Source organism: Pelecanus crispus, chromosome 5, assembly GCF_030463565.1.
Source record: "Pelecanus crispus isolate bPelCri1 chromosome 5, bPelCri1.pri, whole genome shotgun sequence".
Classification (NCBI taxonomy): Eukaryota; Metazoa; Chordata; class Aves; order Pelecaniformes; family Pelecanidae; genus Pelecanus; species Pelecanus crispus.
In genome coordinates this window covers 43590129-43617341 of record NC_134647.1, presented here as the reverse complement: position 1 = coordinate 43617341, position 27213 = coordinate 43590129, and the positions used below count along the sequence as shown (strand labels likewise).

Genomic DNA, 27213 nt, shown 5'->3' with positions numbered 1-27213 from the left:
GCTACCAAGTTACAAATAATTCTCAACTTTCAGATTTCACAGATGGCCTTTAGGCTACAGTTCTTGTTTGAACGATGTGTGATTCGGACACGACACTGCAATATTGTGTCACGAAGGCCATGGAGATGCTGCAGCAGGCAGGGAAAGAGCAGCTTGCATGCGTGAAGGTGCAGATAGAATCATAGAATCATTTAGGTTGGAAAAGACCTTTAAGATCATTGAGTCCAACTGGAAACCTAACACTGCCAAGTTCACCAACTCCAAGATGACCCACCTTTAGGCTGGCGGCAGTCACCCACTAAGGCAAAGAAGAACCTCTGCTTTGATGTTTTAGCTTTAAGAAAGTTTGCACTAATGGACGTTGGTAATTATAGGAACTGATACTAGGAGTGGAGCTAGGGTAATTGGAAACTTCTGCTTTCCTAGGTAGTATTTATAGGAGGCTTTATTGGTTGCTTTGATGAAGGTAAGGACTCAAATGCCTTTAAACAACAGAAAGTCTTACAACACATTTATTGTAAAGCAAAATTCCTTTCCAGCTCAACAAGAAGTATCTGGAGGTGTGTGTTCAAGTGCTAGGGTGATGCTGAGATGCGAGGAAGATCACTGTTACACAGACACAAAGGCACAAAGACTACAGCATCTCAGGACAGAGCCAGGTTTTTCTTGGCCAAACAGCTTCATCCAACCAAGCACTGCCTGGCAATGAAGTGCTGCTCAGAGATGCCACTGTGCACCAGTGCATGACCAAGGCTTCATCGGACATCTGTGCAAGATGGCACCATGCTGATATGCCCTGGACTGCTCTTCAGAGCATCTATCTGTGAATCTCAGTGGTGCCCAAGCAACCCCTGAAAACATGCTTAGTGTCTACTACAGCACACAATCTTTAACATCATCCTAGGGCAATGGGGAACAAAGCAAATAGCTCTCATTTAAAAAAAGAATAATTTAAACAAATTAATTTGCTGATATGTCCCAATTGAGACCAAGCTGCAGCTACCATTAGTAATTTGAAAATAAAAATTAAAAAAATAAATTAAATTAAATATTGCATCTATTGCATCGCGAGACTTTCCACTACAGACAGTGTCATGCAATAACAGTGATATGATCAAATACAAAAGAAAACTTTCAGAAGATGCTTTCATACTGATAGGAAATGTTCAGTTGCTGAAATTTGCCAAAATTAAGACTTGTTGGTAAAAACTGTGTTTTGTGGGAAATGAAACAAGGGATGAATCTATTATTACATTCCAACTACAAACAAAAACAGGCTCAGAAAGGCCAGAAACACCCTGTGCCTCCTTAATCTCCCATGCCTCCAACCCGTACCACAGCTCGCAATGCCGTGACACCACTACATGGAGCTAACAGCGCTCAGTGCTTTTAATGTGATTTCTTAATTTAACTTCCAATTTATGAAGGCATTTTACCATCCTTCAACTCTCATTTTCTCTGAGCAAATGCAGACCCTGCTTTGCAAAATGTTAAATAAATGGATGTCGCCAAATTATTAAAATTAAAGGCAAGTGCAGAGTTGGCCAAGCGAATCATGGCTGGAAACCAGCTTCCAAAATTCCCTTAGCAGCTTTCAGATGATTGTGGAAAGACGCCATTAGAGAAAATGCCGTGTCTGCAAGCATCACCTCACCCTGGTATGTTTGGAAAGCTTATAGAAAGCCTGTGCCACAGGGAGTGGACTGTGTACAGATCGTACATCATCCTGCTACCTTTTGGGGGACAGCCAAAGCCATTAATCAATAATAATGGTTGTCCTACTCCATCCTACCCATCTTGGCTTTATTTTTCTCTCTGACTTCATAGTGACAGAAGCATCCTATGAAAATATTTGGAGATGCTTGTTCCTGGGGCTCACAGGTATGCACCACCTGCCACTGTTCCCTTCTTGAATGAAGCTTTTAGGTAAAGGGTTACTTGAGCCTTGTGGTAACTCACAGCCTTTGCTAAACATACATTTGATGGGAAATGTGAATTTCCAGCATTTTACCTGTAGATTTTCATCACTGTGCAGTGTGTTTGGCTGGCACTTTCTTGGTTTTGACTTTTTAGTACCTTTTTAGGATAAAGATCATGGCACACGTGAACTCCTGGCCAGGCACACTCAGGCTGGCTGATTTTCTGTTGGAAAGATTCATCATGCATTTTACAAACACCAGATGCTCGATGATGGGAAAATAAAGCATACTTTCCAGTAAACAAAAGCAGATTTCATTTGTCTCTGAAGCATAAACAACAAAAAAAAGTGAAAAAAAGTGAAAAACAGAACAGTACAAATCAGGCTCATACATATGCATTGCAGGGGAAAAAGTGCTGAAAGCAGTGGGAAATGCGTGTACCTGGAGATGGGTTACTGAGCTCTGCAGTGCAACTGTAGCCTCAGGGGGCTGCAGCCCCTTTTCCCCTGCACAGGGCTGGCATAAGCACAGGAGCCGGGCACCCGCGTGTGCTGCCCTGTCTCTCAGGCACACCACAGGTGAGCCACGGACCTCTTACTTTTCTTCCAAGCTGCAACTTGCAGGGGACAGAGAGCTCATTTGGGAGGGAAAACAAGCCTGAAGGAGCTGATAGGGAACAAAAAAAAAAAAAAAAAGTGAAACAAGTACGGGCTTCCCCAGCAGCAGCTGGGGGAGTGGAAGTAATGCATGCTAGAGGAAATGCTTTGAGACTGCTTGAGATTTACTGCAGTCTTGGTTCTCATAGCTCAGAGCAAATATTTGAGCATCACACAGTGCAAGGCAAAATCTCTTCCTTGCTGCTGCAGGAAAGGGAACTCTGCATTAGATCTTAAGATAAGATTAATGAGTGTCAGTAATAAGGAAAATGTTGCAATGCCATTGTATAAACCAAGCACAGACTCGCCCACAAGCTCTTCTGCCCAGTCATACATGAAATTCAGTGAGAGGTGACCAGAAACCCCAGCCTGTCTACTCCAGAGAGGTAACCGAGAGGGGACAGGTTAATAGCACACAAAATCATGGCTGGAGTCTAGCAACCCTTTAAACAATTCCGTGTTTATTGTTCCGAGGTTTGCAGCTCAGACACACAGATCTCTCCCAGTTGACAATAAATCTCCTGTGCTTTCTAAGCTGCAGCTTAGATGCTGTCACTGACCCACCACCCAGAAAGGTCGTGGGTACCAAGTTGGGGTGGCTACTGCACAAGCCCAGGGGACATGCACTGGGAGGCAGGAAGAAGCCACTTCTGAGCTAGAGGAATATCAAGGCTGGAGATGTCAGAATTTCAAACTGGGGCTTGTTTTGCTTTGTTTTTAATCACCATTGCCATAACTCCAAACCATTTGATAATTTTCTTCCAGTTTAGGAGAAACTCTCTTTTTGCCTTTAGAGGAAATGCTGGCACCAGCTCTGAGAAACACCTCCCAAGCAAAAATAGCAGGAATCCTAAAAAAGGGACTGTGCCCTTGACTGAAGATAGCTACAGGGACTAAATCCTCAGGTACCTGAAATGTTCTTTCTACCTACCACCTGAGCTAAAGAACGCAAATTGTCCAGGTGTTCCAGATGGAGCCTGCAAACCTGCTAACCCCTAGGAAGAATAGAGCAACCATCAGAAATGCTTGCACCTTAAGTTTGTAGGGGGTTTTCCAATGAAAACACCAGAAAAAGCTAAGTTATAAGAATCAAAATATTGTGAGGAATTACACCGACTTCAGAGTACTTTCATGCCGGGACAAACTGAGGAGCTACATTTCCAGAGCTGGATACAAAGTAAGGAGGAGCAGAAATAAGAGGTCTGAAGAGCCTTCTTCAGCCTGTTTTGAAGGACCAGGTGGAAAGCCGAGCTTTGGGCTGCTCTAACCAGCAGCGGGTGACAGCAGCCACCTTGCACTGGCACAAGCTGCCATGGCACCCTGAGGAAAGGGCAGGCCAGCACCACTGAGAGGACATGTGAGCTTATGAAAGAGGATTTGGAGAGGGGAGAGGCTCCAGAGACAGGCTCCTCTGCACATTCACATCAGTTTACATTTTGATTTGGCTGCCATATCCTTCCTGAAAATCATCCAGTGGTGGCAAGGCAGGAGTTGTCAATGGTGCAGGAAACAACTGCCCAGTCCCTGCCTGCTTGCCTGTAACCCCCTTGCAGCCAGCACGGTTCTCCGGCCCCCTCCAGTGGCTACAAAACATGCAGAGGACTCAGCTACAGCCTCCCAGCGGAGGCCAGCAGGATTCAGGCTTTTGCAAATCCAGTCCCTGCTCTTTGCTGCACAGAGCAGTACTCACCCTTCCCATGGCGAGGTAAATAATGAGGCAGACAGCCATGCTCTTGCACTGGAACATCTTTATTCAGCTGCACATGGATCCAGGCCCACCACAGATACCTCCCATCTGCTCTCAGATCTGATCTCGCTGCTGTGCACAATCATTTTAAGCCAGGCAAAATCAACAGACCACTGATTAGCTCTAATTGAAGCAGGACTCTGTCACCTCTACTCTGTCCTGGGCAGGTTCTTGCACTGCTTTCTTTGCTGGAACACGAAGGGCTAAAGAGGTGCTGTACCTCAAAGGCTGGTTTTGGTGTAAAAATGCTTTAATTGACTTTGCGGATGGGAAAAAAACCACTTCAACCCAACAGATGCTGTTCCTCTGCCATTTGCAAAACCTCCAAAGAGCAGGAAATTATATTTGGATACCAGCATTTGGTGCTCTGAAAATCCCCTACAGCAACAAAGAGAAGAAAGCCCACATGAAAAAGACTGTTTTGGATCTGCTTTGCTTATTCCAGACCTGTTTTGGTTCTTTAACCATTTTCCAAATCTTGTTATCCTATCCCACCCAAACTTACAGCAAGGTCACACAATGCACACTTTATATACTATGCACAAATATAACAGGCATTCTTCAATATAGGGGATGTATACTGCAGAAATGTTTAATTTCTCACCCATGACTTCACGATATGCATTTGTTATTCATGTTATCTGAGCATGCCCCATGGACAACATGGAAAAGAATACCTTTACAAAAGAGAATTCTTTGCTACATAGGAGGAAATGGTGAAGTCCAAGTTAAGGCAAAAATAAATGCTGTTTATACAGCATAAAGATATATAATATGCATGTATTTCTCAAATTTCATACTGGAAGACTGTTGTTTCTTGGGTTTAAAAGGACAGGGACAGCCAGAAGATAGAGGTTTTGGCCCTACAGGACAGGACACTAAGGTCTATGAATATCATGAATCTATTTTGAGATTCATTAGTATCTCTCTACAACTAAAATTCCAGATCTTCCAAGTCTGTGTATTAAACCACTTCACTTAGGCAAAGCTGGGTTTATGTAGCCTCAACAACCAATGTCCACAGGGACTTACTCTAACAGTAGTCTTTGCACTTACAGCTTAGTATTATGTGAGTTGTCCCCCTGAGTTGGACACCCCTCAGGCCCTCAAGCCAAAAGAAAGACCATCCAGGTTTAACAGTGAGACCTTTGCAGAAGGCACAGTTCCTCAGTTAAAATGGGAGTTGGAAGGATAGTCCAGGCAAAATGTCTCCTGTGCTTCAAAGCTTTGATTCTGCAAATGTCCAAGTGATTGATGAACTACAAGCTTGTTTGCTATTGGGTTGGGAGAACCATCCTTTGACCTGTGCATCAGGGGCTGGAGATACCCATGGTCAGGGGAATCCTTTGGTCTCCACATTGGTTGGATTTGAAGACCCATGTAGTCCTTCAAGCCTGAGGTCAAACTACCCATACATACAAAGTCCAGCACACTGTTGGAGCACCATGATCATCATATCTCAAATTATAAAGAAAGAATGGTAAACAGAGGTCAAAGTCCCAGCATGGCTTAAGCTTACCAGTGGGACCTACAAAGGAATCATATCAGTACCAGGTATTGATTCTGTGCATGGGGAGAGGGTGCTCTTCGCAATTTCACCCACATGGGAGTTATAGTTCTGGGAGGGAGCAGAGTTGCTAGACTGGTTAGGGTGCCACTGGCTGGCTATGCATAAGCATGTTGTACGACAGTGTCAGTCAAGGGCACAACAGTCAACAAATCAAATACTGAAGGCAGCTATAATGAAAATTGTAACAGGTCATCTGCAGAGGGTTAGCTTTAACTAGATACTCAAGTTACATCAGACACTGTGTTAATCATGCCCATAACAACTAAATTCTCTGAATTTCTTTGGGCCACCCTCCATCATCCACGCTGTGGCATTTCACTGTAGCTCATTCCAGGTAGAGCCAGCTCTTCTCCCCAGAGGAGCATATGCCTTCCACATCCACCCTACTACCTTCTCCCAAAAGGCACTAACGTGTGACCGGTTTGCAAAACTGTCTGAAAAAGTAAAAATCAAGGGGGAAAAAGTTGACCCAAAGAAGCTGTTGCCATGGCATTTCTCAAGACCACCTCCCTCATTTTCTGCCTCTACACTGCAGCTAGAGAGTACGTTCAGCCTGTGCTCCTGCAAAACATTACGGTTCCACCAGCAAAGTGACAAGAGGCTTTACAACCTGTTTGCATCTTTCAGACATGTTAACACTTCTATAAAGCAAGCACACAACTCTCAGGCAACACGCTCATGGTCTGCCCTGGCCGCCAGCATGGTGAAAACCTAAACCATCTGCAAGCCTGAAAACGAAACAGTGCAAAACTGCTGCCTTCTCACCTTGAAAGCATGCTTACAGCTACATATCCTTGTCATTACGTCTCACCTGATGAGGGTTTTGAAAGTATCCTTCGCTTTGGTATCTGAGCACTGAGTGTAATGATGACACTTCAGCCTGTTCTCAGTAGTGCAAATTTTGCCACCTTATCCTAAAATCAGTGAGCAGAGCAATGTAAGGGGCCAGCTGGACCTTCCATGTCTGGCCATGGAACTGAAATAACAGGAAACAACCAGGGACTGTGTTTTTCCTGCCCTTCCTCCTTCTCTGAAAGTATCTTGGAAAGGCATGTGTTCTTCAGCAGATAATAAAATATACAAGAAAGTCCATTGTTGCTTATCAAACTCCACCTTAAAAACATCCCATAGTGGGAGGACCAGAAACTGAACTGTGATTTTGCATTCATTTATGCCTCCAGAAAAAGAAAATTTTGTAACGTGTCAAGACCTATGGGGCAAGTCCATAGGGCAAGTCTATGGGGCAGCCTTGAGGATCTGCTCCTAGAGGCAGGATAACCAGGGCTGTCGGCCAAAGGCATTAGAAACCAAAATGCAAGGTAGCTTAAACAACCCCACTTCCCTGTTACTGCAGCTGGTCAAGAAGAGTGACCAGAGCTAGATCCCATTCCCAGAAGGGGCTGTCTTACTGTCCTTGCAATCCCATGCTTAACTCAGCTATCAACAACAGGTCCCTAGGCACTAATATCATACAATAAATAAATCTCCAATATCTTTAGAATCACATCTGGAAAAATACCCTTGCCAGCTGCATGAGCATGGGAAGAACATCTGGCAAAGAAAAATTGTCCAAAAAATCAACTTATAACACAGGGACTAAGAAAGAACTTGAATCAGTAAAAGCAAGTACCAATTATCACCTGAGTTTTTACCCAAGATCCTGAGGGACCATCATCTCTGTCCTTCTAAAGTTGCTATTTTGACAATGTTTCCTATACAATGTCTACATAACTGCTTTTAAGGAGCTGGCTGACCCTGAGATCCCGATGAAAGGCTGTTGATTCACTGCAGAATGACACTCTTCTGTGAGCTTGTGACATGAAGGTAAACAGCGATGTAGAGGCACTGGAAATCAAAGGAGCCCAGGCTGCTCAATCCAACAATGCATTTAGAAGCACATAACCTCCTACCTCTTCAAGAAAAGACAAAAAGTCCTTCCTTTTCCCTTTTCCACAATGTTGGCAGAAGCAGTATGCAAACAGAAAGACCTGTTAAGTGGATCTGGGAGGGTTTTCTCTGGTCATACTGCCACCATGGGATATGAAGTAAAGGGTAGGCAGGAAACTTCTATTTCTATGTGCTGTGCATTGTCAGCTACTTTACTGGGCCTTCAATAACATCATAATCACTGCAATATGGGAAGCAGACAGCCTAGATATCATTTTGGTGTCTTTTTCTTCATAATCACACAGATAATTCACAGGCATTGCATCAACTACCATCCAGCACAGCAACACAACAGTTTAATTTAGCAACGCCTCCACTGTTGCTCCTGGTCACTCTAAAATATTCCAATCCATTTTACAGTGAACAGATTAATTTAGCCATTGCTTTTTCAAAAAGTACTCTAGAAATCTTTCAGGTTCACGTGTTGGCTTCATCTGAATATCACAGTCCTCGTCCCACCACCACTGCAGCGGTGACTGAAGCACAGGGATCACATCCCCACAACAGGCTGCGTAGCTATCAGTTTCCAGAGGTAAAGCTACCTTTTCCTCTTGTCTCCACGTTTGCTCATTCGTGCTATGGCAGTGGTCACGAGACTTGACCCAGTCCCAGGCAATCAGGAGAAGGACTGGCCAGCCTCTGCCTTGTCCATTACAGTGCTGGAGGGAGAGCCAAGCTGCCACAGCAGATCTGCTGCTCTGTAGAAACGACTCAGGATAGGATTACATATTCTGCTACTCTCCCATCTGTGTCATGGGGCCTCTACACGAAGAAAGCCAAGTCAGCAGCTACCTTGCAGCACGTAGAGACACAGATACAATTCTCCAAGTAACACATGGACAGGAAACTTGATGCATTTCACACCAGAAGAGGACAGAAGAAAATACACCCACTTTTACAGCAGCAATCACAAACTCCATAGGGAAGAGAAAGGCCAGGTACTGATGGCAGAAAGAGAACTGTTCTCTTACAAGGCAAGGAGAGACTCCGTTGTATGCTCATATGAAGAGGAAAGGCTAGAGTCCGACCGAACACTTTCCCCACGCAGAAGTGCTGCTGAGACCAAAGTTGTGTGTAACACAGAGCAATAACAGAGGTAGAGTCATAACAAAGACATATGCTAACAGCTATGGGATATATTGTATTTGCTCATGTAACAGCCACACACGCTTATTGGCCTCATCGCCCAACCAGTTGCAAACAAGAGATCACCAGTTACATAACCGGTAACTTAAGAACAGACACAAAAAATCACTGCACCCTAAATTTGCAGGGGAAAATCACAGGGGCAGGGAATTATGTGCACTCCATGAGCAATACAGTATTTCACTGTGGGGAAAGGGTTAGGATTGGCACCTGGCTTTATCAGCGCACTCATTTACCAAATCAAACTGTCCCGGAAAGCAGCCAGTTGCCCTTTAACTGTGTTCGTGAAGTAAAAATTGTTTAATGGGGTCTGGGATTGGAAGGATATGGATCAGATCCAGACGAGATTTGCCAAGTATTCTTCGTACAGCTATGCGGCAGAGAGACAAGAGGCTCCGGGTGCGGCCTGCAATAAAGAAAGCAGAGAAAAACTACTGAGGGACAGAGAGAGGAAGAGAGAGGGATAACAGCGTGTAAATTGTGCTGAGCTCTGGCTGACAGCGGAGGAGCCAATTTACCCCTTCCAATCACCAAGGCTACATCCTGCACAGCAACATGAAGGCAGCGCAGGAGAGCTGAGCACGCACAAATCCTCCCTGTGAGGAGGCCAAACGTTCTGGCCAAAGACTTGGAGCAACAACAGCTGCCGCATGGGCAGTCTGGAAGGGCAAGCTGGAGGCTGCATGCAGTTGCGACCATGCAGCCAGTCCTTGCAAGAGAGGGTTCAAGATATCACTGCCAAATCCTCACCGGGGGAGGCTGTGAGAAGCTTTATACTGTTTGGATAATTTTAAAATTATGTGGACTTTAATTTTGCTCTCAACTGCCCGCTGGGAAACAACAGCATTGACAGCCAGCGCAGGCCTTATCCCAACTTTCTTTTGAGGGCTTCTTTTGAGTTCATGGAAAGCTCTTGCAGCACAGGGACAAGAGGATGGTGATGTCCATGTTGACTGAGGAACTGGACCTCCAAGGCACCACTCCATTATCCTGCATGCTCTACCTGGGGAGTCCCATTTGCCTCCTAAACCCAGGCTTAATGGAAACCACCTGCTCAAGCTTATGTGCACCTCTCCTCAGCGGAAGTCCAGGCAGGTTTAAAAACCAGGTATGTGCAAAGCTGAATAACTTCGGGGTGGGGGCTGGGGGTTATATCCCACTTCCTGAATCCCTTTCAAATTTCTCTGGAGTTTGAGAGGGAAACCCCACTTCCGACCCTGGTGCAAAGCCCTGGCCTTCACCAGCAGAGCCTGGTGGTTTTACGAGGTGCTGCCCTTTCTGGAACAAGGGTGCGTGCTGTATTGATGTTGCTTTCGTTATAAAAAGAAAGAAATAGCAGGTAAATTTAGACATGTTCAGGTCTGAGGCTCTGGTTTACTTCTTTTGTAACTCATTTGCTTCCCAGAGGATGTTACATTCAAAAAGACAATTTTTTCCCACCTTTTTCCACCACCATCTGAGATCCCTCCTGCTACTTGCTACCATCGTTTGTGACTTCCCAAGTAGCCTGTCCAGATACAACTACCTCCTGGGTCCCTGGGCCCCTCTGCAGAGCACAGGGTCACTCAAGAACAGTGAGGACACATCTGCATGGTGCTGGAGAACTGGGTCTCACTGGATATGCCATAACTTGCCTGTGGTTTGCAGACCCAAAGCCCAGCTCTGATAGGACCCCACTGCCTGAACCTTACCTCAGGCTGCTGAGGACATGGTTAGGCAATGGAAAAAGAGCTGGGAGAAAGATAAAAAAGGTAAAGTTACAGACAGAGGTTGGGCTGCTGAGATAGGCATCATTGGTAGCTGAAGGAGTCAAGAGGGAAAACACCATGTGAACGTACAAAATACAACAGGAGAAAAACAGGGAACCTAGCTGGAGGCTTATGGGGAAGCCATTGGGTTGAGTCACCAGTGTTGACAGAGCTGGAGGCAGGCAGCAGCTTGGCAACACTGAGGATCCATGCCAGGGAGCTGCAGAGGCCAGCCCCGCGGTCCTCTCCTGCCTGATGCCTGCCTGGCCAGCAATGCCTCTTTGGGAGCCATATCAGGGGTGGTGAAGTCATTAATGCTTAGCTTAACAGCTTGTTAAATCCCAGTTATCTTTTCTGTGTGTTGAATTGCTTTACACTTTTAAGTTAGGTATAACCTGTTTACATAATCTTTTTACACTTGGCTGAAGGCACTTCAACAAACAGACCCAAGAGAGGATGGACCCACCCTACTACTGTGACAGCTCCTAACTACCAAATTAAACTCTCCAAAAAGTTCTCCTGAATCCAGAGCTAGGTAAAACCAGCACCACTGGTAAGTCTAAGTTACTTACCCCTTGCGTCTTTGAACACCTGCAGAGCCTCAGGGTTGACTTTGACTCTTCCTGTGGATTCAACTCCCAAGGCCTCCACTTTCACCAGGTTCAGATTGGCTCCAAAGTCAATCAAGAGGTGGACAAATGCTGCTTCACAGCCATGCCGCAGGACAGCATCCATCACACACACTGGGGAGCCCCGGGAGAAGCCTTGGATGTTGATGGGCCCGCAGCAGTTAAAATCCGGGTTGGCTCCTGCCTGGAGCAGCAGCCGGAAGCACTGGAGGTTGTGGTAGGCAGCGCTGATGTACAGCGGGCAGACCACCAGCGTGGTGAGGGGCCGCAGGGAGAGGCTGGGGACCCGGGAAGCAAGGTGGTGATTCACGTCCACATCCGCACCATACCTGGATGGGGGAGAGAGAAGAGCAGAGGTTTGGAAACATGGGCAATAGCACCATGACTGCACCCCAGGGTGACAAAACAGCAGGGGATGAGGCTGAAGGACACCCAGAGGATGAGCACCCTGCCTGGTTTTGGTACTTCCGGGGCCCACCACCCAAGAACTACCTATACCTACCCTCAGAGGGGCCTGACAGGGCTTCTGAGAGGGAATGCTGTATCCAGCATGGTCTGATCTTCAAGAAGCAAAGCTGTTTCTGTGCCCACAACAGCCCAGGCTCGGGAGGGAGCAGCTGAGGAACATCTTTCCTTGCCCTCCTGAAGGATGTGCCAAGCATGGCCTTGGCACAAGGGACGGCTCAGCCCTGAGCCAGCACCACGTAATGTTGGATGCTAATGAGCCGGCTGGGGAGCGGGGATGTTTCCAAACGACTCAGTTGAAGAGATGCAGTCAAATAACTTCCCCACCAGGATAAAACAGGCCAAAAAGCAATACAGGCAATTGATCTGACTGTCACAGACAGCAGGGAAATGGAAACAGAAATCTGTGCTCAACAGCAAAATGTGTATGACAAAATCCTGCTCCCAAAGGAGCTGGGTGGTTGAAATCCCATCAGAAATCCCCTCAGGGAGTCAAAAAGAGGCCTTTTCCCTATATTCAGCTCAGCTGAAGGCATGCACCCGCCAACTCTCAGCACGTAGGAAACTGGAAAAACACAAAATAATTGCGTCAGACCTTCTGCTCTCCCCATCCATCCTGCACAGCTCCATTCACAGGTTATATATTATACTAGATACCGCATGAGAGATTACAGTTCACTGGCCAGCACTCCAGGCGCTGAAGGGGAGACGTCAATGAGCTGCAGCAGCAAACCTCTCAAGCCTTTTGCAACTGGCTCCTGCCTCACTCTATCCCACAGAGAAACCCGTACCTCACGTCTTCGCCACGTGGTGCCATGGTGTCCCAACTGCTCCGTAAGCCCTGCGGCCAGAGCAAAGCAGGCTCGGGCTTGCTGTGGCGTAGAGAAGGCATACGAGCAGGCTAAAGCCCTGCTCAGTGGACATCAGTATCATCATCAAACAGAAGCAGTGCCCACAGTATACTTCTTTTTGGGGAGTATAGATGGCAACTAAGTTGTGAAGGAGTAGAAAACAAGGCTTACTCGCTTTGGTTATTTTCTTTTTTTTGGAGGAAGTGAAGAATGTGGCCAAATAAATGGGAGCAAAAAGGCCAACTGTCGCTCTCTGGAAAAGCACAGAATTTGAAAAACGGCAATGCTGCGGAAAGAAGAGACCGCAGAAATAAGCACTTACTTCCCCCAGGCTGGGTAACACCCAAGCAGTGGGGACACTAACTCCTTCTACTTCACATGCAGCTTGGATGGGAACAAGGAGGAAGACAACGCAATCCCCTAAGGGGTAGCTGGTTTTAATTGCAGCATTGCAGATCAAGCAAAGCCTTGTCCCTTCTCACCACAGAGGGATAAAAGGTTCCTTCACCCACCGGTCCCCCTCCCAAAATCGCAGACTGAGTGTTCAGAGAACTAGATTTTTCTGTCTTCCTAGATAGCATTATATTCCTTTCTGCAGTTAATAAAACAAATAAGGAAACCACCTGGGGATGAATTCTGCCTCAAGGCAAGCACAGCTCTCACTGAACCCAGTAGGGGCTGGTCCCTATCCAGCAAATACTTAACCAAATGCTTCAGTTCTGAGGGTGGGAATAGCCTCATTTAAATCAAGCACACACAGAACAAGGGCTGAGGAAACTTGTCTAAGAGCTGCAAATGGCATGCAGTTTATTTTTACCCCGACGCACAAGATCTCCCAAGCATGAACATCTTGGCTGAGATGTCAGGAGACCTGTGGGGTGGAGAAATGCAGAAAAAGGACAGAGCTAGGCAGTAACAACACTGCTGAGTGCAAGCTGGTCCTCGCACCAGCCACAGGACCAAGCTTCGCTTCCCAGGCCAGGCAGCTGGCCCAGGGATCACTGCACACTGAGGGGACATTCCCAGCACTTTGCTGAGTCTGCATCACTTCACCTATGGTGGAGCACAGAGGGCTAAATAAGAAAAGGTGTCTGTTCTCCACAGGCAATTGTACATATTCCCTGCAGATAAAGCTCTTAAAATCAGACTACACAAGCATTTGGATGGAGTCATCTGTGCTGCTGTGGGAATTTTGTAGGGCTGTTGTATGGCCACTGCCTCCTATGGCCATCGTCCTGACCAGACAGCAGGTACCCCTTCACTTCAGTCCTTGTTTTTTTCATTATTGTCATCAAAATACTCAGTGGAAACCCCCAATTCAAAGCAAAATACAAAATTCTGCTTTTATCACAGTCAGGCATGCACCTGAGGCATTGGGATGATTTGTCAGATCTCTTTTTCACCATTTTTAGTGTGGCAAAAGGATCCTCTTGTCCTTAATACGTTGGGTCAGCCCTCAGTTACACTGCAAGTACAATGCAACAGTCCGATCCCATCACAGCATGATCACATCACAAGCTGTTAGGAAAGTAATCTACACCCTGGCAATATAACCATAAATATTTCCGCCAGCCGTCTTATAAAATGGATCGCCATTCCATAGCCATGTGTGTATTTACTATTAATGGATACAATTTCACCTATTGCTTGGTTAGCTGGTTCAGCAATTGTGGTAGGCTTCAGGAATCCTGATTGTGCTACCATATGATTAAAAAAAAAAAAAAGAACCAGGTGATGTTTAGATACCTGCAGCAAGTCTGAACTGGGTTGGGCTTTCTTTTCAGGACACTGAAGTGCTCTCAATCTGAATATGCTGCAATATTTCCTTATATCTCAGTAAATGTGTCTTCCTCATCACATTCCCCCCTGCCAAATCCTTTAACATTTTAAAAATCTCTGAGTGAGCTTTGTAACATAAGACTGCATTTTAAAGTAAGCAACTCTGAACAGATCTGTGAAATCCGTACTCCGAGATATTTGAAATTTTGGGCAATCTGACAATCTGGTATTAGCTTAGCAGCCTTGGGAGAGACATTGTCTAATAAAAAGATATTGGACAAACTCCAGTTAATTTTTAATCCTGAAAGTTTTCCAAAATCTTGCTTTTAATATTGCTGGCAAGATATCCCAAGGAGTAGACACATAAATCAATGCATCAGCTCTCCATGTGCTGCTGAAATACCATTTGCTACATTTCACCCTGCCTTAGCAGATATATCAGGGGAGATTCTCGGGAATGCAGCATGTGAGCTGAACCCTGTACCAACAAGCACGTGGCGATGGGGACATCCTTCTCTCAGCTTGCTGAGAAAGAAGCAAGGAGGGAGGATCATCTCCCCTTCTTTCTACTTGCTAGCTTCCTTAAAGCTGCACTTGTATGAAAATTAACTTCCCCACAAGCAAAAAGGAAAGGAGAAAACTCCCAAGTATTTTGAAATTTTTCTATTCAAATCCTTTCCGTTGTTATTTTCTAGCATTTGCGGTCATTGAAAGGATTCCTTAGAGAGTGTTTCTGTGTGAATCCAAATAAACTTTCTTCTCTTTTACTATTTCTTTCTACAACCTACATTTTCCCCTTACAGTCCCTTATTATTTGGTGTCAATGGCCCATGCAGTTGCTCAGCATGGTCCCTTATACAAAAAGCTTCTAATTTAGAAGAAAGTTAAGTATCATGGCACGCCACAGAGGAAGAAACTCAAGTTTGCACAGCCTATTGCTAGACCTTGAGCCCACTTGCTCTTGGTGTGGCAGAGGAAGTTTCCTGAGGGATAGGGGGTCACCAGCAACCCACCACCCAGCTAAGGTTACTGTTCATCACCTCATAGTGATGGCCATCACTCCCTGCCCCAGAGATGCCACACCTTTGATGGAGCTGTGCATCAGGTATCTGGCAAGGGGAGACTGAACCAGATGCCACGGAGCGATGGGCAAACACCAGGCAGCCAAGAACAGACAGTGCCAGTGACAACCATTCTCCTCCTAATGACAGAAAATGGTCAGAGCAGCAGAACTACACAAAGGAGAGATGTATTTCCAAACAATTTTTGGTTCACTGGGTGATCCACCTCACTCAAATTCAGCAGGGGCATGGAGCTGGCAGTCGAGATGGAGGTGGGGGGGAAGATACTTTGCAAGATTTGGCTCTGACTGAACAGTGGATGGTGGGCTCAGAAACGGAGATTCCTCTCTTAGGCTTTGTTTCAGGAGAACAGTCATGGGAGTCACACAGCTGGGCACAGACCTGTTGCCAGGGCCAAGCAATGGGGAAGACAAGGATGTCCCTTTGGGCACCTCTTCACCCCCTACCCTGTCCATCTCTTGGCCAGCTTCACCAGGCCTACGGAGGCACTGGGCATGCGAGGAGGGAATGGATGATCTGAGCCCCACAGGGGCAAGATCCCAAGGGAAGAAGAGAGGGAGGTAGAGCCACCCATCTCCCCACCAGGACCACTTCCAGCCTGGACCCAAGCTCTCACCTGATCAGCTCCCGGAGAATGTCTGCCCGGCCTACACGTGCTGCGTGGTAGACAGGGGTGCTGCGGTGGTGCCGGCTGCCATTGGGGTCAGCCCCAGCTTCCAGGAGGATCTTGGCACACTCAAGATGCCCGTTAACCACAGCCACATAGAGGGCGGTCTGCCCCTTCACGTCCACCAAGTCGATCTCGGCCCCTTTGCGGAGGAGAAAGTCGACGCAGGGGCCGTGGCCAGCGGTGGCGGCGATGCGCAGCGGTGTGCAGGGCAGCCAGCCGCAGCACCACACCGACTTCTCATTGATCCGGCTGGCATCAGAGGGGAGAAGCGCTGGGTCAGAGAAGCCCTCCTGCTGCCTTGCACCACCCCACCTCCCCCAGCCCCGGAGGAGGATGCTGGGAGAGCTCAACCAGCTCCCTTGAAGTTTTCCTCACCACTTCTGTCACTTTATAGCAGCCCTGAAAAGCTCCTGCCAACAACGTGACCAGGCACTTGTCCTGCTTTCAGCAGGGATAGAGTTAATTTTCTTCCTAGTAGCTGGCATAGTGCTGTGTTTTGGATTTAGTATGAGAATAATGTTGATAACACAGTGATGTTTTAGTTGTTGCTAAGTAGTGCTTACACTAGTCAAGGACTTTTTCAGCTTCCCGTGCTCTGTCAGGTGCACAAGAAGCTGGGAGGGGGCACAGCCAAGACAGCTGATCCAAACTGGCCAAAGGGCTATTCCATACCATATGGCATCATGCTCAGTATATAAACTGGGGGCAGTTGGCTGGGGGGGCAGCGATCGCTGCTCGGGGACTGGCTGGGCGTCGGTCAGTGGGTGGTGAGCAGTTGCATCACTTGTTTTCCCTGGGTTTTTTTTCTCTCTCTCTCCCTTTGTTCTCCTTTTCATTACAAGTAATTATTATTATCATCATCATCATTATTATATTTCAGTTACTAAACTGTTCTTATCTCAACCCATGAGTTTTCTTACTTTTGCTCTTCCGATTCTCTCCCCCATCCCACTGGGGTGGGAGGGTGAGCGAGCTACTGTGTGGTGCTTGGTTGCCGACTGGGGCTAAACCACAACAGCGCTGCACGCAGGTAGCCAGAGACTATGGCATATACCGGAGTAGTGACTAGAAGACGGGCTTTATTGCAGCTCTGCTGTGTCAAGAGCTGCACATATGCACCACGAGGGACAAACCCTGTCTCAAACCTCAGTCAAAATTACCAATAAAAAAATAAAATACTCCCTTTTTACAGGGAGATGTCCCAAATCAGAAGTGACCAAGCTGGGGACCACAACCATTTAATTCAAGCTGCTCCAAAGGGGGCAGAAGGTTGTCAAAGCAGCAGGGAAATAGCAAGAGGACAAGTGAGGAGGGGAGCAAGGTACAGAAATGCAGGCGTACATTCGTATCACACCACTGGCAACATCCACACTCAGCCAGGCACCATGACATGACACAAACACAAATCCAGGGAAACTCAGCCCTGCCAGCAAGGAGTAAGCTTGGGAGGTGTGGCCATCCTGCACTGAACAGCGTAAGTAGGCCATTAGCATCCTTGTTGGATGGCTGTACTGGCATAAGAGCCTTTTCCAATTTACAGAAGAGATGTCTCTGGCTGGCGGCTGCTTAGATCCCCTCTGAAATCACCCATATTAGTTGTCATGCTCATCCAGACCTCAGGCTAGCCCTACAGATCTCATAAACATCCAGACCTCACTCCCAAATTCTCTGCAAATCACTGTGGGTACCATTTTAGCAGAAAACGCAGAGAGGAAGAGATTTCTTTAAGGCCAATGTAGGCTGGCGAAAGTTCTCTTTAACCAGCGCAGCAGTGGATTTGCTCTTCTAGCTCAGTCCATGCAGGCCCATGTAACTGGTACAGGACAAAGCAGTTTTTATACAGTGCATTTACAGAGTTTTCTAGGAGAGTAATGCCACAGGGTTTTTTCAACAATGTTTTAGGAAGAGGAGTAGTATAAAACCCACATCAAGCCCTCAGCTGTCACGTCTTATGATAAAAGTGCTCCCCTTAACCTCAGAGGTTTGGGGATCTCCATCCCATACCTAGCCCCAAATTCAAAGAAGTCAATTCTCTGCTCACTCCACCACCTGTGTGATGGTGCTGCAGGTCCGGACCTCCTCCTCTCGCCAAACTTTCGCTTTTTCCTTCAGGGAAGAACACCTAGCCCTGCTGCCCTGGGTTCCCACACAGCATGGGACAAAAACAAGGCAAAAATCTCAGACCAAGGGACCTGAGAACCTCAGCTGCCCAGGTGGCAGAAAGAGGGGCTGGCTCATTCTCATTTTTGCTGAAAGGACACTTTTTTTGAGGCTGGGAGACATTCTGCACTCTAAGCAGTTTTCTCCACGGTGCAGGAAAATTAATTAACTATCCCCACGGTCACAGACTTAGCAGTGGACAGATTTTGTAACATAGGGTGTTTTAGGTCTATATTCGATTGTAATCCCTTTTGTATGTTTTTCGCATTACACGCAGGCTCCTGTGTTCACGGTATTACATTTCCACCCTGATCTGAAAAGAGCTCGTGCGTGGCCGGCGCACGCTTGCGAACTGGCTTGAGTTGCCTCCCGGGAGACCACGGGGGATGATTTCAGGGGCGAGCGGAGCATCCTCCCAACCTGACACCTCTCCTGTAAAAATGGAGCGGGATGCGGTCTCCAAAAGGAGCAGGCTGAGGGCAGATGGGTGTGGGGTTGAGCAGCCCCAGGGAGTCATTAGCTGAAATCGCTGAAGCGGGACCTGGCACCCGCGTCCCCGTGAGGGTGTCCGAAGGCAGCGGGAGGGTGCGGGCAGCGCGGGGTGTCAGAAGCCCCCTCACCTTTGGAAGCTCTCCTCTTGCAGCAAGCTCTTGAGGGTGGGCAGGTCCCCCACGTAGGCCGCGTCGTGCAGCCGGGTGTCCTCGCAGTGCTCGATGGGGTGGTCGCAAAACTGCTCGCGCAGCCACTCCTTCAGGTTACGACCTGCGCTGGAGAGAGCGGGGGGAGCCGGGCTGAGCCCTGGCCAGAGGCGGCCCGGGCCGGGCGGGGGCGGGGGGGCCGTCCCGTCCCCCCCCGGCGCAAGGCGATCCCGAAAGCAGCCCCCGGGACGGCGGCGGGCCCGCCGCGGGCAGCGCCGCTCCCCCCGCGCCGCGCTCGCCTCACGTTACCTGCCTGCCCGCCTGAGGCGGCGGGCGCGTCCCCGCCGCCGGGGGGGGGGCCGCCCTCCGCCATCTGCCCCTCGCACCGCCCGGCCGGCTCGGCCTCCCGCACCGCCGGCCGCGTCCCACGGCCACCGCCGCCGCCCTCCCTCCCCGGCCCGGCCTGATTGGTGCCTGCCGGCCCGGCGGCTTCCTGCCTCCGCGTTAAGGTGGTTTTTCCCGGCGGGAGGAGGGCGGTTCGCCTCCGCTCCGGCAGCGCGGCAGCCAGGAGCAACGCCGGAGCCATTCCTCCTTCAGAGGCGCTCCGCGGCGGCACCTCAGCGGGAGGGAGCCTGGCGCGGCCCGGCGCGGCCCGGCCCGGCCCGGCCCGGCCCGGCTCGGCTCGGCTCTCCCGGCGGCGGCCCTCAGCGCCCCGAGCCGGAGCCGTCAGCCCGGCAGAGCTCGGTCGCAGGGAAAGGGGCCTGGGGGCTCCTTTCTTCCAGCAACGGGCAAAAATGGGGCTGGTAATTTATTTACAGTGCTGTCTCCACTCCATGGAGCAGCTTCACAGCCGCCACCTGCGCCTCTGCAGGAGGGATACGAACTCTTTGAAAGCTGGTACAGTGGACAGCTTCGCTTTCCTTCGGCTGGACAAGGTTTCTCACAGCTAAAAGCAGCAGAGAAGGTTTTATGTGATCACAGTCTCCCGTTTTTCCCTGCAGCACAGCTCCCGGGGTCTTCCGTCAGGTTGCCGCAAGCCTGAGGGAGAAAACAGTCCATGTGAGGGTGGATGGAGCTGCAGCGGGCTGGGAGCAAGCAGAAAGGCAAGGTTGGTCATGAAAATGCCACCGAGAAACAGCCAGGCCTGCAGGGTCTGAGCAAAAAGCCAGTGCTTTGCTTAAACCCCACCAGGCAGCCTCAAATACAGCGTCCAAAGCTGCACCCTCAAAAAGAAGCAGAGGATTTGTTAGGTGCCTGCATGGGCACAACCCTTTGGGAGGACAAAAGGAGGAGAAGGTAGATGGAAAGATAAACATGCACGCAAAAGATCCGCACGGAAAGGGTTCACACTGAACCCAACCTCTTCCCAGGGCAGTGCTCACAGGCAAGCTGCTATAGCTCATCATGTTGGTGCCCTGGCGCAGAGCTGCTCTCCGTGCATTTGAAACACGCCCTCGGCTTCTGAGTGCACGTTTTTGAGTCCCCAGTGCCAGAGGGGAATGGTGGTAATCCATCTAGCTTTCCTGCAGCTCCACTCCTGCTGCTCCATGGCAGGATATCAGTCCACAGACGCCAGACTCTGGCTACAAACACGGTTTCCTGTAACTGTTATTATTTGGGCTCAAGCAATCCAGAGGAGAGAGGCGCGATCTGCAAATCGAACCCATTCTCCTTGCCTGGTGGAAGATCAAAAGGGGAATGGAATCGATGGGATTTTCAGAAGCCATCGATGCTGGCTAGCACTGCCACCTTCCCCTGCTTGCAGTCCTTATGCCATTAGATGAGGCAGACCTGGGGCCAAGAAACGTCCCCTGGAATGAATTGGCTGCCGGTCTGGAAACCTGACTCAATGTCTGTTTGGCCCTTCCTTTAGTCAAAGGGACCAGATCTGAAAACCAGACAACGGGGCTAGGTGGAGCTCCAGTCCTCTGCTTGGTCTGCCCATGCTCCTCCATGTTTGTGAAAGGCTTTCTAGGATTGGGACAGGTCAGGCAGAGCTTTCTGAGGTGGGCTTGCCCCAGGGCTAGCTGCTCATTGGGAGATGCCTTTGCTGAGTTTGCAAGCATCCTGACGGAGCAGACCCACCACCCTCCAATGGGCTCCTCCACATTCCTTCCTTGGTTTCTAACCTCAATCTATAACTGCATTCAGCTACAGAGGCTCTGTGTGACCCCCTCTGTGTCTGCTCATGGGCGGGGAAGCAGCCATATACATCTCAGTTCCCTGTTGCTGTGCCTGATGATCGCACGACAGACCAGAGCAGCTTTCTAGCTGTTGCATTGTCTGCAGCCCTTACAGATTTAATGGGACTAGTTTTAATGAGCTCCTCCAGCTGCAAAGCGTTGCGTTGGACTGCTGGCCAGCAATGAGGTCTTGTCCAGCAGAAGAAGGCATGTTAGTCCATGGGCTTTCATACGCATGGCCCCTGACCAAAAGCCATAATGCCTGTGCGCACAAGGGCATACTTACTGCACGGGACAGAAACCTTTGTACTTCAGTGCCTTCCCAGCAAGAACACAACACCAGTTGTCAAAGCTCTTAGGAACAGGCCACTCCTGCTCAGCACAATTTTTCTTTAAAATGGATTTGTTTACTCACTCTCTCTCATTCGGAGCTGACTCTTCTCTCTTCCCCCATGGGTAAAGTGCAGACAGGCAAGAAAGGGGAGCAGAGGACGCAGCAGTGTTTACTTGCAATAGGGTAGTTGTCCCCGTGGATAAAGCAGAGCTCCAGAGAGGAACAAGGTGGTGGGTAAACAGGACAGACAAAGCTGGAATGCCAGCATCTGGATCACTCGTGATTCGAGATCCATTCCGTTCTACTTGCAGTAAATGCCTCCATTTAATCACTCTCTTCTCTCTCATCCACATATTTATATGTTTTTGTGTACTTACAGACATGCTGCAATCAAAGACAGAGGCTTTTACATACCATATCCCATTATACTTTCTGGCAGAAGTTTATTTCCTGAACCAGGCTTTTTTTCTCTTTTTTTTTTTTTGTTTGTTTTCCTTAAATGCACATGTAAACCAACCCATCTCAAGTTGACCTAACCAGTTCTTGTACAGGGTTAGTGGAAGAGAGTGACTGTGATTGCTGTCTCAGCCTTGGAGATGGCCAGCACTGGAAATCCATAGGTGTTTAAGAAAAATCCCATGGAGAAGTACACTATAATATAAATCTGTATCACTCTAAGTGGGTGTAATGGGAAAACATAAATTTGCGAACAGGTTAACATTCGGCCAAGACCTAGGAAATACCTTTTCCAAGTCTGGAGAAATATGTGTATGTCCAGCATACCTGACTGCTCCTACCAGACATACTCTTACAAGCTGAGGGCATAGGCTGCGGGCAGCCCCGGCTGCTGTTCCGGCCTGCCCCACCAGGAGGCTGGACTAGATAACCTCCTGAGGTTCCTTTCAGCCTGAATTATCCCATAATCCTAATAATAATCAGCCAATGCTTCCTGTAACTGGAACAGTGCTGAAGGCCATGGACTGTTTCTAAAGTTGCTGTTTGTTTAAGGTACACCAGGCAGATTCTCCATTGGCATAAGACAGCAGAGCACCAGAGGAATCAGCATCTGCTGGCTCACTGTCTTGGAGCACATTACTTATAGAAACCTGCCCTGGCCAAGCCTACCACCAGAAGGGACAAGCAGCCAGGGCAGGTGATCTCACTTGGCCCCCTCTTCCAGCCATGGCCAGCAGTTCATTATCTGTGGGTGGCCTTTCGGACTGCTGCACTGATCCCACCCTACTTGAAAACCGATCCACCCAGCAATTGGGGCATGAGACTCTCTCAAGGAGAGCTTCCAGTATCTAAAAATAGCCAGTAATCCAACACAGCCAACACACACTGACTTGGTCATTAGGCAAGACCTTTTCTTCAGCTCCTAACACTGAAGCAATGAAAAAGAAAACAATTAAAAAAAAAAAAAAAAAAAGGCAAGGAAAATTCCTTCTGATTCTCCAGAGGAGCCCTCAGGCATGGGCAGCTAGCTCAACCACTTCACCACATTCACTAACATTTCCAGCAGACACATCCTCCCACTTGTCATCATCTCCCAACCATGCTCCTCATTCTTCAAGTGAAACAGGGGGTTCACCCACCCTGGGCCCCATCCTGCTCCTGAAAACAGGGTGCTGGATCCCCATCAAGCATCACTCAGACCAGAAACGAATCAGCCCATCTATTGGGGCACTACTAGAGAGTCCCTGCCCCACAGGACCTGGGCATGTGCCCTCCAACCTGCTCCTCTCTGCACAGCCCACCTTCCCATGTTGCTTGCCACCAGCCCCCACAGCCCAGCAGTGGTCTCCCTTCTGCAGGGTGGCAGCCCCTGTGAGTAGCATGCACTTGTAAGGCTAATAGCATGGGGCGTGGACGTACAAAGACCCGTGGCTTAACCCTTCTTTCTGCACTTTGTCACTGGGATTATTACAAACAAGAGTTTCCAGTTTCAGGGCTGTGAAAGCCCCCTCTGTGGACCTAGAAGGTCTGTCTCACCTGAACATGGTGGAAGAGAAAAGAGGGGAAGGGGTGAACTCCTATTAACCCACTGCTTTTACTTCTTGGAATTAAGCCAGTGGTTGCATTTAGTGCCAGACTGCACAGTGCAAGACTGAGAAGAGAAATGCACCTCCTTCTCTCTCATTTCTGGATTAACAAGGACATCTTGAGAGTCTTGCAGCCAGGCAGGGCACACTGGTTTGTGATTGAAAAGGACAATTATTTACACCTGGTGCTAAAACAAGTGGTTAGCCCCACCACCACCACCACCACCACCACCACCTCCAGTGCCCTCTCCAGAGGCACCACCTTTTAAATCCCCCAAGGTTCCTCCCAGACCTGCCAAGCAGCAGAAGAAAGCTATATTATGAAATACTCAGCAATTGTAACTGCTTCAGTGCCAGAGTAACAGTCAAGCTGTTCTTTAAAAAAAAAAAAGAAAGAAAGAAAGAAAGAAAAAAAAATGCCGTAACCATAACTGTAATTCACGCTTAGCTCAGTCTATAAAACCTCTCCCTTCCTGGATCTAAGCCAACAGCTTGAATTTTTAGTGAACTCTAAAGTTAAGTTGCCCTGGTGATAAATGCATCTGTGGGGAAAGAGGGGGGAGAAAATCCCCCGTCCCCCCAGTTTAGCTCAACATTTTTCTGTGGAATTTCTATAGTTTCTAAAGTGGACATGAAGATGTACATTAACAAGGGGCTGCAATAGAAACGAGGAGTGAGAGACGGGAGGATAACTTAATTCCAGCATGCAGGACTGTCATTAGGACTGGGGCTATAATCACAAAGACAACAACAGATAGGTTGCTTGGAGTCCAGTAAGTTAATTATGCTGCAAATGTGCCTTGACATGCCTAAATATGACTGTCTTGAGGGAAAAGAGGCAAGGCTGATGCATCAGCTAGCTGTATTTTGACCTTCCATCAGTCCAGGACTTTGTTCCTTCAATCCTGAGCATGAGAAAGTGGAGGACATGGAGTGGAGATTATACTGTAACACCATAGAAAGGCAGAGACTAGAAATTCCCACCCATCTGTCATCTTCAGCATGGCACAAAATGAGACAGAGATGAATCGTAACCCTGCTGCTCCCAGCAGACTGGTACAATCAGTCCTGCAAGTGAGGAAGGAGGGTTAAAACTGAGTAAAGAACCACCAGGATAAACACAGATAAAATTGGTAGCCTGGATATGGGTTCTGGCAGATCCTGAACATCTCACCTGCACTGGGGATGCCAGCCCCAACACGGTCCCAAAGGAAAGTTTACACTGGCTTCACCATAAAACCACACCATTAAGGCAAAACAGCCAAAAAAAAAGGTTCTATTTCATACTGATTGTGCCCAGAGAGGTGTGGGTCACACTGCATCTCTGATCCTTGATGTTTGCTGTTTAGTATTTTTAGCCTTGACCAGAGGATGCCTGTTTTTAAGGAAACAGGACAATCATTGTCCTAACATGCCCCTTTCATTTCTCCCAATAAAATTATGGGACCACCTGAGAGAGAGCTGCATTTCATGCTTTTTTCTCATTCTTTTCCTATCATTTACTTTTGTTAAGGGCATGAAAGGCTCCAGCTTTGGAAATCCTTTTTCAGTAGCCCAGTACTGTCCTGCAGGAACTCCTCAGAAGAGCCTATCTCAAAGCACAAAGGACCCAAGGAAGGGTTTGCACCAGTCTAGTGTCTCAGGCATGCCCAGCACATGAGAGAGGAGGCAGCCCATACCTTGGCCACAGGTCCCCAGCTCATGGAACAAGCATGGTTGTGGGTATTTACTCACCCAAGTGCATTACTGTGATTGGGCCATTATCATCAACAGCTTGAGGCAGCATCAGAGACATCGCCAGCACGAGGCAGGGGAGAAAAACACCAGTAGAGTTTTTATCACCATTTTCCAGGAGAAATGGCCATCTGGAGCCTTCCTCTGATGGCAGATGTGGGAATATCAAAGGAGAAGCAGGCGCCTCCTTTACCTCAGTCAACAAACGAAACACCTCCTTGCAGGCAGGTTAGAAAATAACATAAAATCTGCTGAGGACAAGTTTCCATTGACGGCAAAGAGCTGCCCAGAAATGAGTCACACAGGAACGTTTCAGTCAAACCTCCCCCACTCCCACCAGGGGATTTGCAGACAAAAGGGATTTATTTATATTTTTTGCTATTTTTTCTCTTCAGAAAATACTCAGATTTTGATGGGAAAATAAAACTGGAAAGCTTTTTTCCCTTTCACTTTTGCCCTTTTAACAACTGCTTTCACCACTTGTGTGGAATTGTCAGAAGAAATACCTCAAGGAAAAGCAAGAGCAGGAAAATGAAAAGAGCTATAAGAGCTGGAGAGGAGAAAAGTTCATTTCCAACATACACAATGCATGTGCAAAATGTTTCTCTGCAGCCTTCCCTGTCCCTCCCTCTTCCTCTGAGTCTGGCCAGTATCCACTTCATCCCACTGCCCTGAGCAAAGCCATCTTCAGCCCCTGTGCCGTGGGGTGTGCACCCTTTCCTCAGGGCTGGACCTCATCTCTTGCAGAGAAGAGGTAGACAGAGTCCACCAAGCAATGAGATGGGGGGTTTCATCTTCAGGCAGGTGGTTTCTCTTGCATTTGCTCTCAATGTTGAAAAATGCCAAAGACACTTTGTTTTGTCTTTGCGAAAGACAAACCAAATGGCTGAAGCCCCAAGAGGCTTTTCCATTTATAATGTTAAGTAAGCAAAGGGAATGTTAGGAGCAGTATCCTGGCTGTTGAATAATCAGAGGAAAATAAATCTCTTACAGAAAGTGTATCTGCATGGAAATGGGGCAGGAAACTGCTATCAGCGGTGAGAACTATCCAGCAGCAGGGATTATTCATAAAAGCAATAAGCGGAGGTGATGTGGGAGGTGAGACCTGGCTCCATCAAGTGCCTGATGCCCAGCCTCTGGTGTTTTTTCACTCACTTGTTGGACTCACAGCTCTGATTCCTTTCACCAAGCAGATACATCCCTATGTAAACTTGACAATGGAAATCCTTCCCTGTTTCATACATTTTCTTCAACTGACTAAACAGACTACTTGCACTCTTAGGAACAATTTTTAAAATAGGTATTTCAGTTAGGTTTAGAGAAGATGCTGGCTCCAGTAGGACCAAAATTAGTCTCCAAATAGAGAAAAAAAGAGACTGTGACACAATTTGCTGGATAATATGGGAATGTTTGTCCTTCACTTTGCTAGAACCATTGCTGAAGACATTGAAAATATATTTAAGCTCCTAAGCAAAAATATCGAATACAAGGCAACTCCAATGCCTTCATATAAGCTACAGCAAGGCTGTAGACTCTGTCTCTAGCAAAGAAAACATCCAGTACAGCCCTTCTGTATCACAAAAGGAGTGTTAATGCAGAGGAGACAAGTCTCATCTGAAAACTTTTCCTGTTTTTAAAATGTTAAACAACAACAGACAGGATCAGAATCTTTGTTCAAATTTATAGTTAGTCAATTTGTTTTATCCTCTCTTTTTTCTGGACCAGAAGCTCCTGTACACCAAGATGTACCCAGCAGAGAGCTAACTCCAGATTACCCAACAGCTGATAGGAATCTGTCGATGGATGGACACCCTTTCCAGCCTGCAGCATACCATCTCCATCCTCGGCTGAAGGGAGAAGCAGCTGCCATAATGGAAACACTTGGTTGGGTTTTGCAGATCAAAAAGAAGGAG

The 27213-nt window shown here is 47.9% G+C and overlaps 1 protein-coding gene across 1 annotated transcript; it reads right to left on the bottom strand.

Annotated features, from left to right (window-relative positions):
- Positions 1-9257: 9257 nt before the first annotated feature.
- ASB1 (ankyrin repeat and SOCS box containing 1) lies at positions 9258-25361 on the bottom strand. The gene is made up of 7 exons (XM_075711191.1): positions 25301-25361; positions 19824-19953; positions 19317-19598; positions 18990-19136; positions 16156-16458; positions 11306-11691; positions 9258-9391 (listed from the first exon to the last, which is right to left on the bottom strand). The coding sequence occupies exons 1-7, from the start codon at positions 25359-25361 to the stop codon at positions 9258-9260; spliced, it is 1443 nt and encodes a 480-aa protein (XP_075567306.1).
- Positions 25362-27213: the final 1852 nt, after the last annotated feature.